At 42.9% G+C, this 15642-nt stretch overlaps 1 protein-coding gene across 3 annotated transcripts in view; it reads right to left on the bottom strand.

Annotated features, from left to right (window-relative positions):
- Positions 1-15642, bottom strand: part of AK8 (adenylate kinase 8) — a 102921-nt gene that overhangs the window by 34815 nt on the left and 52464 nt on the right. For all 3 annotated transcript variants that reach the window (XR_014507234.1, XM_083423815.1, XM_083423814.1), the window contains exon 10: positions 14941-15030. Coding sequence is in view for 2 of the 3 variants with exons in the window: in XM_083423815.1 (XP_083279941.1) it covers positions 14941-15030 (90 nt within the window). In the remaining variant the exon portion in view is untranslated. The remainder of the gene's footprint in view (positions 1-14940; positions 15031-15642) is intronic.

Below are 15642 nucleotides of genomic sequence, written 5' to 3'. Positions count from 1 at the left end.
TTCCAACGTTCCCAGTGAGCTTCCTAAGCTCAGGTCTCCATTTCAACCATTCAATCCATTTCAACACAATGGGCATCCTCAGAGAAAAGGCTTATAGTGTCTTCTTAGGGAGGCCAGCCTCATACTTGCAGAAGCCTTGAGGCAGACCACTGGTCTTCCTAATTTTATAATCCTAATGTGCAACAGAAGACTCAGTTACTCTTTCTGTCTATCTTTCTCTCCTTTCTCTCTTCCTCCATTGCCCTCCACTTAAAAATAAATAAATAAACATTATATATATAAACACACCAGTGGTGATGTTGCTTGTGCAATCCAGGGCTCATTTATGGGCCCTGACACACCAGTGGAATATCAAATGGCCAAACTCTGTTCTTGTTATGAGTCTTTGGGCTGGAACATTCCATGGAAAGAAGCCCAAAGATCTGGGAAGATTGGCTCAGGAGGGTATGTAGTGTCACGCCCCAACAGCTTCTTGCAGCAGAGCCAGAATCAGACAAGGCCTCCTCAGAGAAGGAAGATCCCTTTGCTGGTTCTTAGCACATAAGGGGCTCAAGAGGAGTCAGTAGAAACTGAAAACCCCTCTGAACTTACTATCCAGGAAGGTGCCCCACTCAGGGATGTGACAAATGCAGGGAATCCAACATGCTGATTGGTGTGTCCCCTTCCAGCTGTAGAAACTGTAACGTCACTGCCAGGAGCAAAAATGGTGGCACAGTGCCAATTTAATGGTAGCATGAGGCCATCCTTCTAGTCCTGCTTCAGAGGAAGCCAGAATGAAACCTACTCTTGAGTACAGCCGTTGTGATGCACCAGGAAAGAATGAGGCACCAGGGGCAGCTATAAAGCCTCCTAGTTGGTGCCTAGCCATTGCAACACATCAATTAGCTTAGCTGCCTATCGTTGGACAGTTGGGCCAATCTCCATTCTTGTGGTTAAGAGGAAAATCTAAGTCAGGAGAGGTCAACATGGCATAGACTACTACTCCCATATAGTCCCTGACCATTAGCCATGCTGGTTGGAGCCAACAGGAGTTGAGGTCCATGTGGGCACCACAATTTAAGCCACACAGCTGTGGTGGTGGGAACAGGGCAGTTATAGTCAGTTTGGGAGCTAGGGCTGAAAAATAGTTGAGTTGCATGGCACATCTGTTCCACAGATAGATGAACAGGGGTCCTCTTGGCTTTCCAGAATGTGTATGAGATTGCCATGGAAGTGTGTGTGTGTGTGTGTGTGTGTGTGTGTGAGTGAGAGAGAGAGAGAGAGATGGAAAATTTACTAGGCCTTGACTTCCAGGAGAGTTATTAGGCCTTTACTTCCAGGGGAGGAACATGGTGGACTAAACTTCTTCTGTCAGCAGACTGCAAAGGAGACAACTCCTAGGGGCCGGTGGGGCATTCCCATTCAAATGGTGTATGGACTGTGTCACGTGATCAATTATGTGGGAAGGAGCTTACCTGGGGCCCAACAATATTTTGTTCATGTTGGCACGCCTGGCAGGTTGCCAACGGAAATAATTACATGGTGATTGATGATACGCATGGCATAAATCTTGGCTATCAAATTCACTCTGCAGAAAAGTGTGAACAGGGAAATAACCTCTGACACTCTGAGAAAGCCATTTTCTAAACTGAGAGACTGAAAAGCTGTTAGCTCCTGGGAACCCAGATGGGGGTGAGCGACTTAAAGCGCAGGAATAAACGTTGTGCCCAAAAGCCATGTAACAGCCCTGAAGGGCATAGGGCTACAAAAGCCTCCATTTCTCTAATTATCTTTGAGAAGTTTATAATTTTCAACTGAGGACTCAGCTACATTCATAAAGTGCTTTATATGTGTTATAACACTGTGACACCACATGGTGCTGTGGAGTCCCATCTTTCGCCAACAAGATTTCCCTGCATGAAGTTTACAACAAGTTTAACTGAATCGCCTTTTTGATGTGTCTAGATCCTGCTTGAGAGAGGTTTCTCTGTCTACCAGTTGAAATTTACAACTGTTGTATGAGCTACTTTCTGGCTTTAAGAAAAGTTTATCATTAAAGGGCTGAAGCCAGAACAAAAAGCATGCTCCGTTTGAACCAAGTAAGGTTTAAACAATCAAGGGAGTTTTGAATGCTAATAATTTTTATTTTCTTTAAATCTGTTTTCTCAGTGAAAGTGTTACCTTGAAATCAAAACTAATGTTGCTACTTCTTATTTCCTTTGTGGGAACCTGGTTTGATAGCAGATAATGTTACAAAGATCTTAAGGTCATGACAGGGGGTTGAAGATAGGAGACTGTGAAGATCTTAAAGGGGAGACTGAATTGTTACTATCAAGAACATTCAGTATGGCAGATAAATTGCTGGACACTCCATTGGCTCTTGGTGTCCTTCAGCAATTGTCTGATGAGTAAATAAAAGTGATTAGAGGTGAGATTGATGAAATGGTGAATGAAAGCAGACCAGAGAAGGATGAAATGGAAAGTGGCATTAAAGAAGACACAGGGACTTCAGAGAAAAATATGGATGAAGGATTGTCAGAACAGGAGGGTGAAATGGATGCAACAGATGGTGAAATGGAGAAGTCCTCCATACAGGTATTTGAAACAGCCAAATGGTTGAGTTGAGATGTTGGAGGAGTGGAATGAAGCCATGGATGGATAGATGAAAAGACATCCTGAGCTGGGTGAGATAGAGTTGAGAGAGAGAAAGGACTCTGTTTACAACTTGGAGAGAATTCAGAGGAAAGAGCTATCCAACCTTTAGTGTTTTCCTTGGGAAAAGAATGGAAGAAGCATAAATGGAAAAGGAATTAAAAAAAAAAATCAGGATGGAACACCACAGCAAATACAACAGGAAATGGGAACGGAAGATATGGAACTAGGTGCAAATTAAGAAACGCATGATAAGTAAAAAACTATTGAATAGTTAATATACTGTATAATCACAGCAGAAAGAATCTTGTGTGGACTAAGACAGAAAGACTTATTATTGTTTAATATGTTGTTTAATATGTTAATATGTTGAAGTTACTGGAGATGTTGATATGTTTGATTAGAGAAAAATGATTGCTGACATTTATTATTATTAAAAATTAGAGAACCCCTTTTGAACTCTTTGTGGAAAAAAACAAAATGAATTAATCTATTTGGATTGGAAGATTGGGAAAATATTGTCTAACAGAAAGTAGATCAGTTGGGTGTCATTCTAGAGTGAATATTTTGAATAATTTATTTTTATGTAACTGATGGAAAATCAGAAGTCCTTTTTATTTTTGTTCTTCTCTTTTTTCCTCTTTTTAAGTTTTCCTTTGGTGTTTTCTTTTCTCTTTTTGTTTTTATTTAGATTAGCTTCTTTTATCCTACTGTATTATGAAAAAGCTTTAACTGGCCTAACTGCAGATTGGAATGGGCCCTTCTTCCTTTAGGCCAATTGATTAAAGTTGTGTCAAATTGAGACCATACTATTTCAAAAGACCAAGGGGACAACCACCTATGTGATGGATGAACAATCTAAAACTATGTTGATGCAAGAAGCAAACAACAGAAAGAACTTGGAGGCATATATCTAAAGATGGATGTGAGACACTTCAAAAGAAAGAAGAAAAGTATGTGTGAAACTAATGCCATTGCATCTCTTCCTTACAAGGGAAATTGTGAGCAATTTTTAAAAAGTTGAACCTTATTTTAAACCAGGCTATTGAGAAGCCTGCAATAGAATTGCTTTGGGGATGGAGGGCAGTTGTGATCCAGCGATCCATCATCGCCATTTCCATTCCAAGAGACCATCTGGTCAGGAAAGGTCTGTTTTTGCATTCAGGCAAGAGCAGCTCACAGACCCAAGTCTGGATCATCCTTGCGCCTGCAGTAATCTCTTGGTGAAGCATTCCTTTCCTCTTCCTCCTCAGCTTTTTCAGATTTTATCTTGCATGAATAAAGATGATAAACTTGAACCTCTTTTAGTCTGCAAGGTTTTTCTTCTTCCTCCCCCCCCCCCACTTCCTGCCCCCGTGTCCAGCTGCCTTTTATTCTCCACTTTCTGTCTCTTCACGTGTGGGTGTTTCTTTTTTCTTGTCTGAAGATTTTTCTAGATTCCCACTTTGAAGATGACATCTAAGGCTGCATCTGGTCTAAAGTCTGCATTATGAGAATTCATGTAAACTCCAGTTTCCATTAGAAATTGAGGTCCAGGCCCTTCAAAGTGTGGCTAACATAATAAGTACAGGAGGCATCTAAGACAATCATTATTTCCTTAACACCACCGCTGTTTTTACAGCTTTTGAGTCCTGCCGATGGAGGCTCTGGTTATGTAGCTTGCTAACGTTTGCCTATGATGTACTAATAAACAGAACAGTGGTGATCAGAGGCAAACCTCTTGGCGAAGTGAGTTTGTTTATTAAGCAGCGCCACCTGCGGGTGATACATGGTTGCTGCAATGTGGAGCTGTGCTCACCGAAGGAAGAAAGGTACATTTTTGGGTGCCAAGACTGAATTTTAAAGAATAGGATAGATGCCTCTACCCCAAGACAGGGCAGGGGTGTGTGTTAGAGTGTGTGTGTGTCGAGTAGACAACAGTTACAGCTGCTACATCAGAGCTATGGCTACCTAGCATTGCAGCACACAGTTAAACAAGGGCACTTGCTCTTTCAGGAAGCGGTAATGGCCATGATCTTTAAGAGAGGATTGGACAAATTCATGGAGAAGGTTATCGATGATGACTAGCCACAATGTCCATCCTCTGCCACCACAAGCAGAGGCACTAATGCTTCTGGAAACCAGTTTCTGGAAGCCACAAGAGGAGCGAGTGCTCTTGCGCTCAGCTCCTGTTTGCTGGTTTCTCCCTGGCTGGCCACTGTGAGGCAGGATGCTGGTAAACATACTTAAGAATGTTTTTAAATATCGGCTTCAGTGCTGAGCCGGCCTTAATCTGGGAAAGGTGGAACTCAGGTGGGCCACAGGCTCCCTGCCCCAACATTAACTGATAAAATACTGCAGTGGGTGGTAGTGTGTCCATTTGTTGCCCTTTTCAGGGTTAATGCTGAGACTGCCCTCGGCTAGCGGCCTTCATAGGTAATGTTCTGATGGGGGAAGAGAGGGGCAATGAGTATTTCCCACCATGTAAAGACACACTTGGATCTTCCCCACAAGGGGCCCTTCTGCCCTGAACACCCTTTCTTCACACAAACCCCACCCAATGAGAGCCAGCGTGGTATGGTGGTTACAGTGCTAAACTAGGACCTGAGAGACCAAGCTTCAAATCCCCGCCTTGGGTCAATCACTCATTCTCAGCCTAACCTAGGATAAAATGGGTAAGAGAACTATGTAAGCCACCTTAAGCTTCTTGGAGGAAAGATGGATAGAAATTAAATACAAAATAAAATAAAATAAAATAATTGTCACAACAAGAGCATTTGGTTCATAGTAACAACTCTTAGCATTCAGACCAGTTGTTCCCCTAAGTGGACAGTACCGCTTTGCTTGTGGGGCTGTGGGATTACATAGGTAAAGGTAAAGGGACCCCTGACCTTAGGTCCAGTCGTGGCCGACTCTGGGGTTGCGGCGCTCATCTCGCTTTATTGGCCGAGGGAGCCGGCGTACAGCTTCTGGGTCATGGGGCCAGCATGATTAAGTCGCTTCTGGTGAACCAGAGCAGTGCACAGAAACGCCGTTTACCTTCCCGCCGGAGCAGTACGTGCTTTCGAACTGCTAGGTGGACAGCAGCAGGGAACGAGCAATGGGAGCTCACCCCATCACGGGGATTCGAACCGCCGACCTTCTGATCGGCGAGTCCTAGGCTCTGTGGTTTAACCCACAGCGCCAACCACATCCCTGTGGGATTACACAGGGGGTACTAAAAGGCAAGAGAGTGTGCTGGAGGTGCAAATGACTATCAGACATTGAAAAGCTGGCATTACTGGATGAAGTTCATCAGTTTTGTTGAATTAATTAAACCAAACACTTTAAATTGAATTTTTAATAAATGTGCAATTAATTGTTACTGGTGTGAATTATATTGTGCTATTATTGTCCTTAGCGAGCTGTGCAAATAACTGTTTTTGAATAATGCTTTCTATAGGATAGGGTAAGGGAACACATGTTTTAGACAATGCTTTAGTGACCCTTGCAACAGCCTAGTTAAGGCAAGCTAGTACTGTATTGGGGAGAGAGAGAGAAAGAGAGAGAAGCAGATACAGAGACAGAAATAAAGACAGAGAGAAGGGAAGATCCACTGGCAGATGGTTTATTTGTTCCTCTAACCCTCAGTTTTTGTCACCGGGGTTGGGAGGACAGACATAGCCCCATGAAGAAAACTCTGTAGTAATTCCCTAGTGCAAAATTTCAGACTTGAGAATAGCAAATAGCAGGTGGGGGCAAGGAATTACTTCTATAGCACTGCTAAACAGCCAATGGAGCTAAAGGTGGAACATCCTATCCATTTCAGGTTCTGATCATCCCAACTTACATTAGCTCACCACTTTTCCAGTTCTGTTGCAAAAAAATTTTTTAGAAAGCCCTTACGAGACTTTGCCTGCCTTTTAAGGCACATTTCTGTTGTTGTTGTTGTCATTATCATTATCATAATCATCACCATTATTATCATTATTATCATTGTCATCGTCGTCACCATCATCTTACCTGCCCTCCCAGAGGAGCCCAGGGAACCACACACATTAATAATAACACCATCGAAAACATTTTAGTTAAAGGTAAAGGGACCCCTGACCATTAGGTCCAGTCGCGGATGACTGGGGTTGCGGCGCTCATCTCGCTTTATTGGCCAAGGGAGCCGGCATACAGCTTCTGGGCAGGATGACTAAGCTGCTTCTGGTGAACCAGAGCAGCGCACGGAAACGCCGTTTACCTTCCCGCCAGACCAGTACCTATTTATCTTATTGCGTTTTGAAATGCTTTCAAACTGCTAGATTGGCAGGAGCAGGGACCAAGCAATGGGAGCTCACCCCGTCACGGGGATTCGAACCACCAACCTTCTGATCGGCAAGTCCTAGGCTCTGTGGTTTAACCCACAGTGCCACCCACGTCCCCGAAAACATTCTAAAACCAACTAAAAACAACCACATTCACTCAACCACTGATTTCAGAGTTTCCAGGAAGCTTCCTCATAAAAAGCAGAGCATTCCACAAACAGGGAACCAACAGAGGAGACCCTGCCATGCGTCTAAGACCACTGGGCAGTGCCCCCCACAAGGCCTCACCAAGAGAAAGCGGAGTCTGAGATGATTGACATATATATGATTTTGCAATGATTTCCCCTAATATAATGCACTCTTGTATTTCCTTTTCATGAATTATATGCATTTTTCAGGTACACTTTCCCCTAATATATACATTTTGCTGCAGGAGAACTCCATCGCAAAATTACCCCCCGTCACCAGGAGACTCGAAGAGGGCCGGTCAACGGGTGGATAAATAGAACTTTAGGAGAAGAGGAAATTAATCTGATTTTTCGTTCCTGTTTGGACTTGTGTGTATAGAAAGAAAAATGAAAGAAAAATGTAGAGGGATTTTCCATCCTCCCCCACCCCCCAATAATAAAAAAGAGAAAGTAGCTCTCTGCAGGGCCCCTACAGCTTGTGAAAAATTAAAGTCGACGGATTCAAACTGTCCTATTTCCACATCAAACGAGGAGAGGCACTGTGCGCTTCCCAACTTATCTTCAAACGCCCAGCACCCTCGAAAGTTTCTTGAAAAAAAGAGAAAAAGAGCGAGAGGGAGAGAGAGAGACAGGAAAAGGAAAGAGTCTCCAGCTCCCCCAAGTGCTGTGCCCGTTACCGTAGCCGCTGTCTCTCTCTCTCCTAATTATACCCCTGTGAGTTTATTAATCAACTTGTAAATTATTTAGAGAGCCATGCGTGCGCGTCTTCAGCTAGTACAAACACACGTGTGAGAAGAGGCGCTTGGAAAAAAACCAGCGGAGGGTCCCCCAAAGGATGCTCCGGCAATGTTGCAGGCTGCTTGCAGGATGGCTGGCTGGCTGGTGTGTGTGTGTGTTTGAAAAAAAATAAGAAATAAAACCGAGCTTATCTCAGATAGAAAGATTTACCTAGCCTTTCAACTTGAGAAATTATTTGCAACTTACGGATAGCAAACGATCCGCTACCACCCCCCAACTCTCCTTCATAAGAAGAGAAAGAAGGCTCTATTGTCAATTTTTTAAGCTGCCACTTTAGAGATAAGAATGTTAATTTCACTGTCAAAAATAAATAAATATGAGGGTGGGGAAGAAAAGCTGTGATCTTGGGGCCACCATGACATCCAAACTTGCAAAAACGAAAAGAGAGAATAAAGCAAATCATTGGGGAGTGAGGGGGGGGGGCGGAAACATCCCAGTTTATTCATTTTTTCTACAAGAAAAGTTAATGTTGTTATAGTAAAGACTGGGTTTTTTTTGTTAGTAATAGCAGAAATTAGGAGATTCCCAAATCCCCCTTCTTCTACTCCTCCCTGTTCTCCCTCCGCCCAGCCAATGAAGCAAGAAGAGAAAGCCACTGGGATGGATTCAAATATTACTATTTTATAAATGGAGAGTAGCAGAGGTGGGGAAGACACCAACACAGAGGGCTGGTGTCTAGCTCAAAGGGGCTTGAGACAAAAAATGGGGGGAGACCTTATCTTTCTTTTCGCTGCTTTTGTTTTGTTTTGTCTATTAAATTTGTATACCACCCTTTCTCATCTCTCTTGTCAGACTAAAAGTTGTTCTGACCATAAGTGAATAGCACCAATCAAGAGCATGCCAAGGCCCCAGCCTGTCCACAAGCTCCAGTGATGGGGAACAACTGGAGAAAAAGCGGGTGAATAGACCCCAGATCGGTTCTGAATAGACATCAGGCTGGGAAACCTCACAATTAGTGAGGCAAACTCTGGCCCCTCCAGGCCTTCTCTGGCCTTTGGGAGCCTCCTTCACGCCCCCTTTTCCCCAGCCTACACCTCTCACTAGCCGCACTTTGCACCTTCCTTGGATGCATTTGTCTGACTGGGGTGTGTCCTTGGAACTCTGCTCTTGTCTCTTGCTTTCCTGGAAGGGGGACAGTGAGAGGTATGATAGTGTAGCAACTAGCCTCTCTTGCAAAGGTAAAATCTAACATTTGTTGCTCTACTTTTGCTTCTGGCTCTGCTCGCCACTTGCATATGACCCCTGAAAAGCTGGCTAAAGGGGAATGCAGCCTTCAGGCTGAGAAAGGTTTACCTACACCTGGGGGAGCAACCTGGAGGAGCCTGTGATCTTAACAATCAGAAAAAAAGGTGTGGGGAAAATTATTAAGAGTGGAAGAGGAGTGACAGAAGAAGGGGCACTGAAGTTAGGAGTACTACAGTCTTTGACTAATATGACTTTTTTAAAAAAAAGGTTCACCAAGTAGCCTAACTCTCTTTCATTTCCCCCAAGGTCTTCTGCAAAGCCACTAATGAATTCTTGTTAGTATTTACTCATGCAAATTCATGCTTTGTTATCTTGAGGAGGAGTGGATTAGCAAAATGATCAGACTTATTATTTGTCTTGCAGCATAAATATTGGCTAGGATGCATCCCTTCATTCTGCTAAGATATGCCCCACTTAAGCCATAAAGCCACACAGATGCAAAAAAATATCAAAAGAAACTTGGAGAAAAACAACTCTGATATACTTATTGGTCATGTGGACAGAAGATAAAGCTCCAATGGGTGTCCTTAGGATTTGTTATGACCACATTACAGTATATTTGCCTAGTAGAGAACCCTACTCTAACATTTAAACCATGGGAATGGCCAGGATCCAAAGGACTATTTAAAATATCATCTCTCCCCCCACACCTGGCCATTTACCCAACTAATCACTGTGCTCTGCAGGTGAGGGCCTCTGCAGATGTACCAACTTATCAGGAGGTCTGTTGGGCTTTTAGTGTTATGGCACCTACTCTTTGGAATGCCCTCCCTTTAAATATCAGGTCCCGTCTCTGTTGTCTTTTCAGCACCTCTTGAATACATCCCTCTTTCAACAAGCATTTCAAAGTTGAGATCTTTCCCAGTCTTCATCTGCATTGGAATTGTTTTTCAGATGTTTTGGTTGTTTTATTACTTGTGTATTTGCTGCCCTGGGCTCATAGATGAGAAGGAGGAGGAAGAGGATGATCTACCCAGTCATCCTCTGGATAAGCGATGCTGAGAATTAGCAGGGAAAGTCTATTGCTTTAAGCTCTTTCATGTGTGCGTCCCTTTAGGATGGGGCAAGGTAGGTTACTGTGTCAGTGGGACACCATACTGGGACACAGTAATGACCTCTGAGGAGCACAGTTTTATGGAGATTAGTTTTTGTTATATCTTATACATTTCTGATATTATTTTACTTTTATTTTAAATTCTGAAGAATTTTATCATTTTTGAAGTAACTGATACATTGGAATTTTTTTCACAAATTGAAAATATTTATGGAAAACACACAGTGGAAAAAGAGGATGTCAAGGAAAGTGAGAGTACCACCAAGTCTGTAAAAGAAGATGGTACTGTGCCTGACTTGAATTACAGTGACCCTGCTAACTGGTCTAACTATTGCAGTGATAATTTGTGACAGCTTATAATACAACATGGACCACAGCAGGTTGTATCACATGATTTCCCCAAAGAGTAAAAGAAAAAAGAAAAAAAGAAAAAATTCTCTCCTTTACACCACAAGAGAAGAATAGCAAATGGTGAAGAAGTATCAATTGAGGTTGATATATTCAGCCTCAAAATATGGTGTGTGTAAGTTGTTCGGCAAAAATATCGTGCACTACCTCTACAAGAAACAGGTTCAAAAGACTGGAATAATAATAATAATAATAATAATAATAATAATAATAATAATAATTTATTATTTGTATCCCACTCTGGGCGGCTTCCATAGAAACCAAAAATACTGTCTTCACATGAGAGGAATACTGACCATTTAGAAAACTATCAGACCTGGAAATAACTTGAATTGCACTTATCTAAAGGAAAGACATTGGTGATATTAACATGAAGAAAATTAGACAAGAAGAACATTATTGAGGGCAAATCTTGGAACACTTGATTGCTTTGGCCAGAGTTCTTGGCATACAAAACGTGGCATTCCATGGTACAACTAAAAAGTTGTATGCTGCTAGTTGCACAGAGGAAATATTTTGAAGTTTGTAGAATATCTAGCCCTTTTTGATCCCATCATGAATGAACATTTGCACAGAGTTAAAGATCAAGAAACAATGGTTCACTACCTAGGAAAAGATATCCAAAATGAGCTTATACAGCTTCTAGCAGGTACTATAAAGCGGGGGGGGGGGGGGAGCACATGAAAACGCAGCCCAATACTATTCAATTATTTTGGACTGCAAACCTGATGTTAGTCATATTGTACAAATGACAATGATTGTATGTTTTGTTGATGTAATCAAACCATCAGATAATGAGATATCTGAGCCTTAGGTTATAAAAAGAGAACATTTCTCAGGATTTGTTCCACTAAAGGAGACTACAGGTGCCTTTATGACAGAAACTCTTTTGGACAGCTTGAGCAAATGGGATTACCAAGTAAGAATCCGTATTGTCAATGTGCAGCAATGTGAAAGGCAAAGAAAATGGCACACAAAAGAGAGTCCTGGACATAAACCCATGTGCCTTTTTTGTGCCCTGCAATGCACACTCTTTAAACTTGGTTGTCAGTGATGCCACTGTTGTCTGAAAGCAATTCAGTTTCCTCAGTTTAGATCAACAGATCTATAATTATTTCTATGCATCGACTCAGCGTTGGCAAATTCTAACTAACCATGTATCAGACTTAGGTATAACTGTTAAGCTGCTGAGCGAAAGAAGATGGGAGAGCCAGATTGATGCTTTGAAACCACTGAGATATAATCTTAGAAGTATATATGATGCTTTAATAGAGATCTTTGATGACACAAGCCTAAAAGGTTTATCTGGAAATGCTTCCCGAATTGAAGCTAAGGCCCTTGCTGATGCAATTTGTAAGTTCAGGTTTGTGCTGTGAACTTACAGCAATATCTCAAAGACTTCCAAAGTCGATACCACCACAAGGAGTACTTCTCTTCGTACTACAACAAAAACACCTGGATAATGTGCCTAATGGTTCTGTTGCTCTAAGGATCCTTCTCACACTTCCAGTTTCTCAAAGCTCAAACTTATAAGAACTTACACTTAATGTTGCAAAAGAGATTAGTTGGCTTGGCAACTATATTAACTGGACTTGCCCAAGCATCAGCCCTTGACTAGAAGGAATTGGTGGCAAAATTTGCACACAAAGTGAGATTTTTATTTGCCTGAAATTGAAACTTTTAAGAGATTCATTTTGAGCTCCGTAATTCACAAGATTATTCAAAACGATTTGTATGCTAAAACACTTTCTTTTGTATTAGAGAAAGATAATCAAAGATTGTTGTACTACTTATTCCTGCAATTTTAAACAAATTTAGCAGTTTCAAGTTTTGTGCTTTCCCTTTTTTTCTACAATAATCTGTTTTTGAAAATCGAAGTTAGCAGTTTGGGGTGGTGGTGCATGTGTGCACGTAGCTAGCCTTGCCTGGGGTGCAAAATAGCCTGGCACTGGCACTGGGAAACAGGGAGGCTGGACAAGATAGCCCTTGCATCCTGATCTAGCAAGGACATAAGAGGAGCCTGGCTGCCGTATCATGCCAAAGGTGGACCCATCCAGCCAAATAGCTTGTTCTCACAGCAGCCAAACCAATGCCCCAATGAGAAGCCAGAAAGCAGGACCCGAGTGTGACAGCAACATTCTCCACTCGTGATTCCCAGCAATGGTTATTCATGGGCCATGCTGTCTCCAACAGTGAAGGGAGAATAGGAGAATAAAGGTAAAGGTAAAGGTACCCCTGCCCGTACGGGCCAGTCTTGACAGACTCTAGGGTTGTGCGCCCATCTCACTCAAAAAGGCCTGGGGCCAGCGCTGTCCGAAGACACTTCCGGGTCACGTGGCCAGCGTGACATCGCTGCTCTGGCAAGCCAGAGCCGCACACGGAAACGCCATTTACCTTCCCGCTAGTAAGCGGTCCCTATTTATCTACTTGCACCCGAGAGTGCTTTCGAACTGCTAGGTTGGCAGGCGCTGGGACCGAACAGCGGGAGTGCACCCCGCCGCGGGGATTCGAACCGCCGACCTTTCGATCGGCAAGCCCTAGGCGCTGAGGCTTTAACCCACAGTGCCACCCGTGTCCCTAATAGGAGAATACATGTGCTTTAAATGTATGGTGTGTATGCAGTCACACATGCAACAAATGCAAGCCTTTCTCCTTACCCTTGTGTGATTCAGCCAGCACTGATGGATAATACCAGAGTGAGGGGAAATGCCACTCTGTGTGCACAGCACACAGGCATCGCAGCCTCCTCCATGGCCCCCTACAGTAGGCAAAACTCTCCCTTGTGTATATCCTAGCTTTCATGTATTGATGATCATTTTATTAGATGTTGATGGTATTACTGTTACAGTGGTACCTCTAGTTACGAACTTAATTCATTCCGGAGGTCCGTTCTTAACCTGAAACTGTTCTTAACTAGAGATGTGCTTTTGCTAATGGGGCCTCTTGCTGCTGCCGCTGTGCCACCAGCACACGATTTCTGTTCTCATCCTGGGGCAAAGTTCTCAACTCAAGGTAACTCTTCCAGGTTAGCGGAGTTTGTAACCTGAAGCGTACCACTGTACTATTATTAATACCATCACCAGTGGGCATTTCAAGAAAAGGTTGCTAGGAGGAGTGTTCTTGTCACAGCTCCAGCCAGCTGGCAATGACACTTTTCAGCAAACTCTATTCCATTTGCTCTCCAGTTTTCTTGCCCCTCACCCGATTGATAATCAGCCAACATTCTATGTTTGCTGAGCATGCTCAGTTCTCATTGGCTGTTTCAAATTCCCTCTTGTCTCAGGGTCCCCACAAGCCCCCAAAATTGTTTATTTGTTTACTTCTGAAAACTTTGGGATTCCTCCAACCCTGCTTATTATTCACTCCCTCATGTGCAGACGGTACTTCTTTGGCTTACCTATGGATCCACTCTGAGAGAACAGAGTTCCCTATTATTTGATGACTGGTGATGGTACTCAATAAGCCACGTGTAGATGTCATGGATGGACAAATCAGTCCATTTCACTTTCTCTCAGATTCTCATTGTTCCAATCTTAAGTTTGGTGCTCCACATATCCATATCAGTTTGCAATATTTTTAAAAAAATATTTTTCCTCATGAAAACTCAACAGCATTTTAGTGCTAATCTCTCCTAATATACACATTTCAAGTATAATTTTGACTAATCTTACTGCATAATAAAATTGTAAGATGTTATCACTCTGTTTTCATTAGCTGCTTTCTGAGGTTCTAAAGGCAGGAGTGGGGTGGGGTGGCTCTGAGAAAACAGTGTGACAATTGAGCAGGGGAGAGAGAGGGCAGGTTAATATGGGAGTTTTAGTCCTCTGGTGGTGGGTGGGAGGCAAAGAGAAGGAATTGGGAAGGATAGATAGGGGAGCAAAGTGGACATCAGTGGGGAGAATGGTAGCAGGGCTGGCAAATGAAGCAAGCAGGGGCACAGCTCCTAGTATACATATATTTTTGAAAAGCATTTCCCCCAAATATAACTATTTTTTTGTACATCATTTTTACAAGTACTGTCATGGATGCTTTTCTCTAGCAAGAGCATTTTTGCACACACAAATTGACTACAGAACCACACAGTAGAATTTAGGGGTACAAGGGTTTCAGAGGACAGCTGGGTTTCAGTTAGCACATTATTTCAGAACGGGTAAACTAAGTAAATTTGCAAACAGAACCAAATTTATTTCCCTGCCTTACGAGATGCACCCTCAGCTCCAATCATGCCACAAAGATGCCCCCTCCAAACCCCAAGATTATGCATCTGTCGTCCGTTCCCCCCAACTTCCCCGCCTCCCCACAGATTTGTAAGCACTGCATGGGAAGTGCAGAAATGTGACCTTACCTGGCCAACCACTGTCAAAAAACGGCTTAATGAGTTCTCCAAGTTTTGTCTCGTCGGCTACAGCTTCCTTTAGCAATTGCCCGCAGCAAACTGAGAGGAACGAGGAACAAAAAAGACATAAGGTTAATTTTTAAAAAGGAAGTAAGAAAGCAAAAGTAGAGGGGAGGGGAAAGGTGGATTGTGGGGAGGGCAGAGAGAGAAAGAAATGGCAAAGAAGCTGCATATTGGAAAAAGGGCACTGAATAAAATAAAAGACATGGGGGCTTGAGGTGGTTTCTCCATCTCACCTCTCTCCCTCTCTCTCTCTCTCTCTCTCTCTCACACACACACACACACACACACATACCTCTTTCTGCCCTAGCCAAACAAAAGCTGGAAAAAATATAGGATAATAAAGAATACATTTGGCTGAGAACATTTTTATTTTTAAAGAAAAATATACTAATCAAAATATAGAATGGAAAACAGAAAGTCAAGGGAGAGTCTATGGGTTGCTGACTGGTTATAAACTTATAATTACTGGAGGAGGAAGTTACAGCTTCCAAATTTTTCTGCTGGAGGTGCTGAGGAGCTCCTGGCTTCCTCGTGTGGAAAGCTGACCCAAAGGGCTGTCTGCTGCCAGTGCCAGAACGCTGGTAGCTGGAAAGGATTCAAGAGGTCCTTCTAATTCAGCGCCCCAAGAGCAAACAAATAGGAAGAATG

Source organism: Podarcis tiliguerta (genome assembly GCF_965153285.1).
Source record: "Podarcis tiliguerta genome assembly, chromosome: Z".
Classification (NCBI taxonomy): domain Eukaryota; kingdom Metazoa; phylum Chordata; class Lepidosauria; order Squamata; family Lacertidae; genus Podarcis; species Podarcis tiliguerta.
This window is presented reverse-complemented; position numbering and strand designations above follow the sequence as displayed.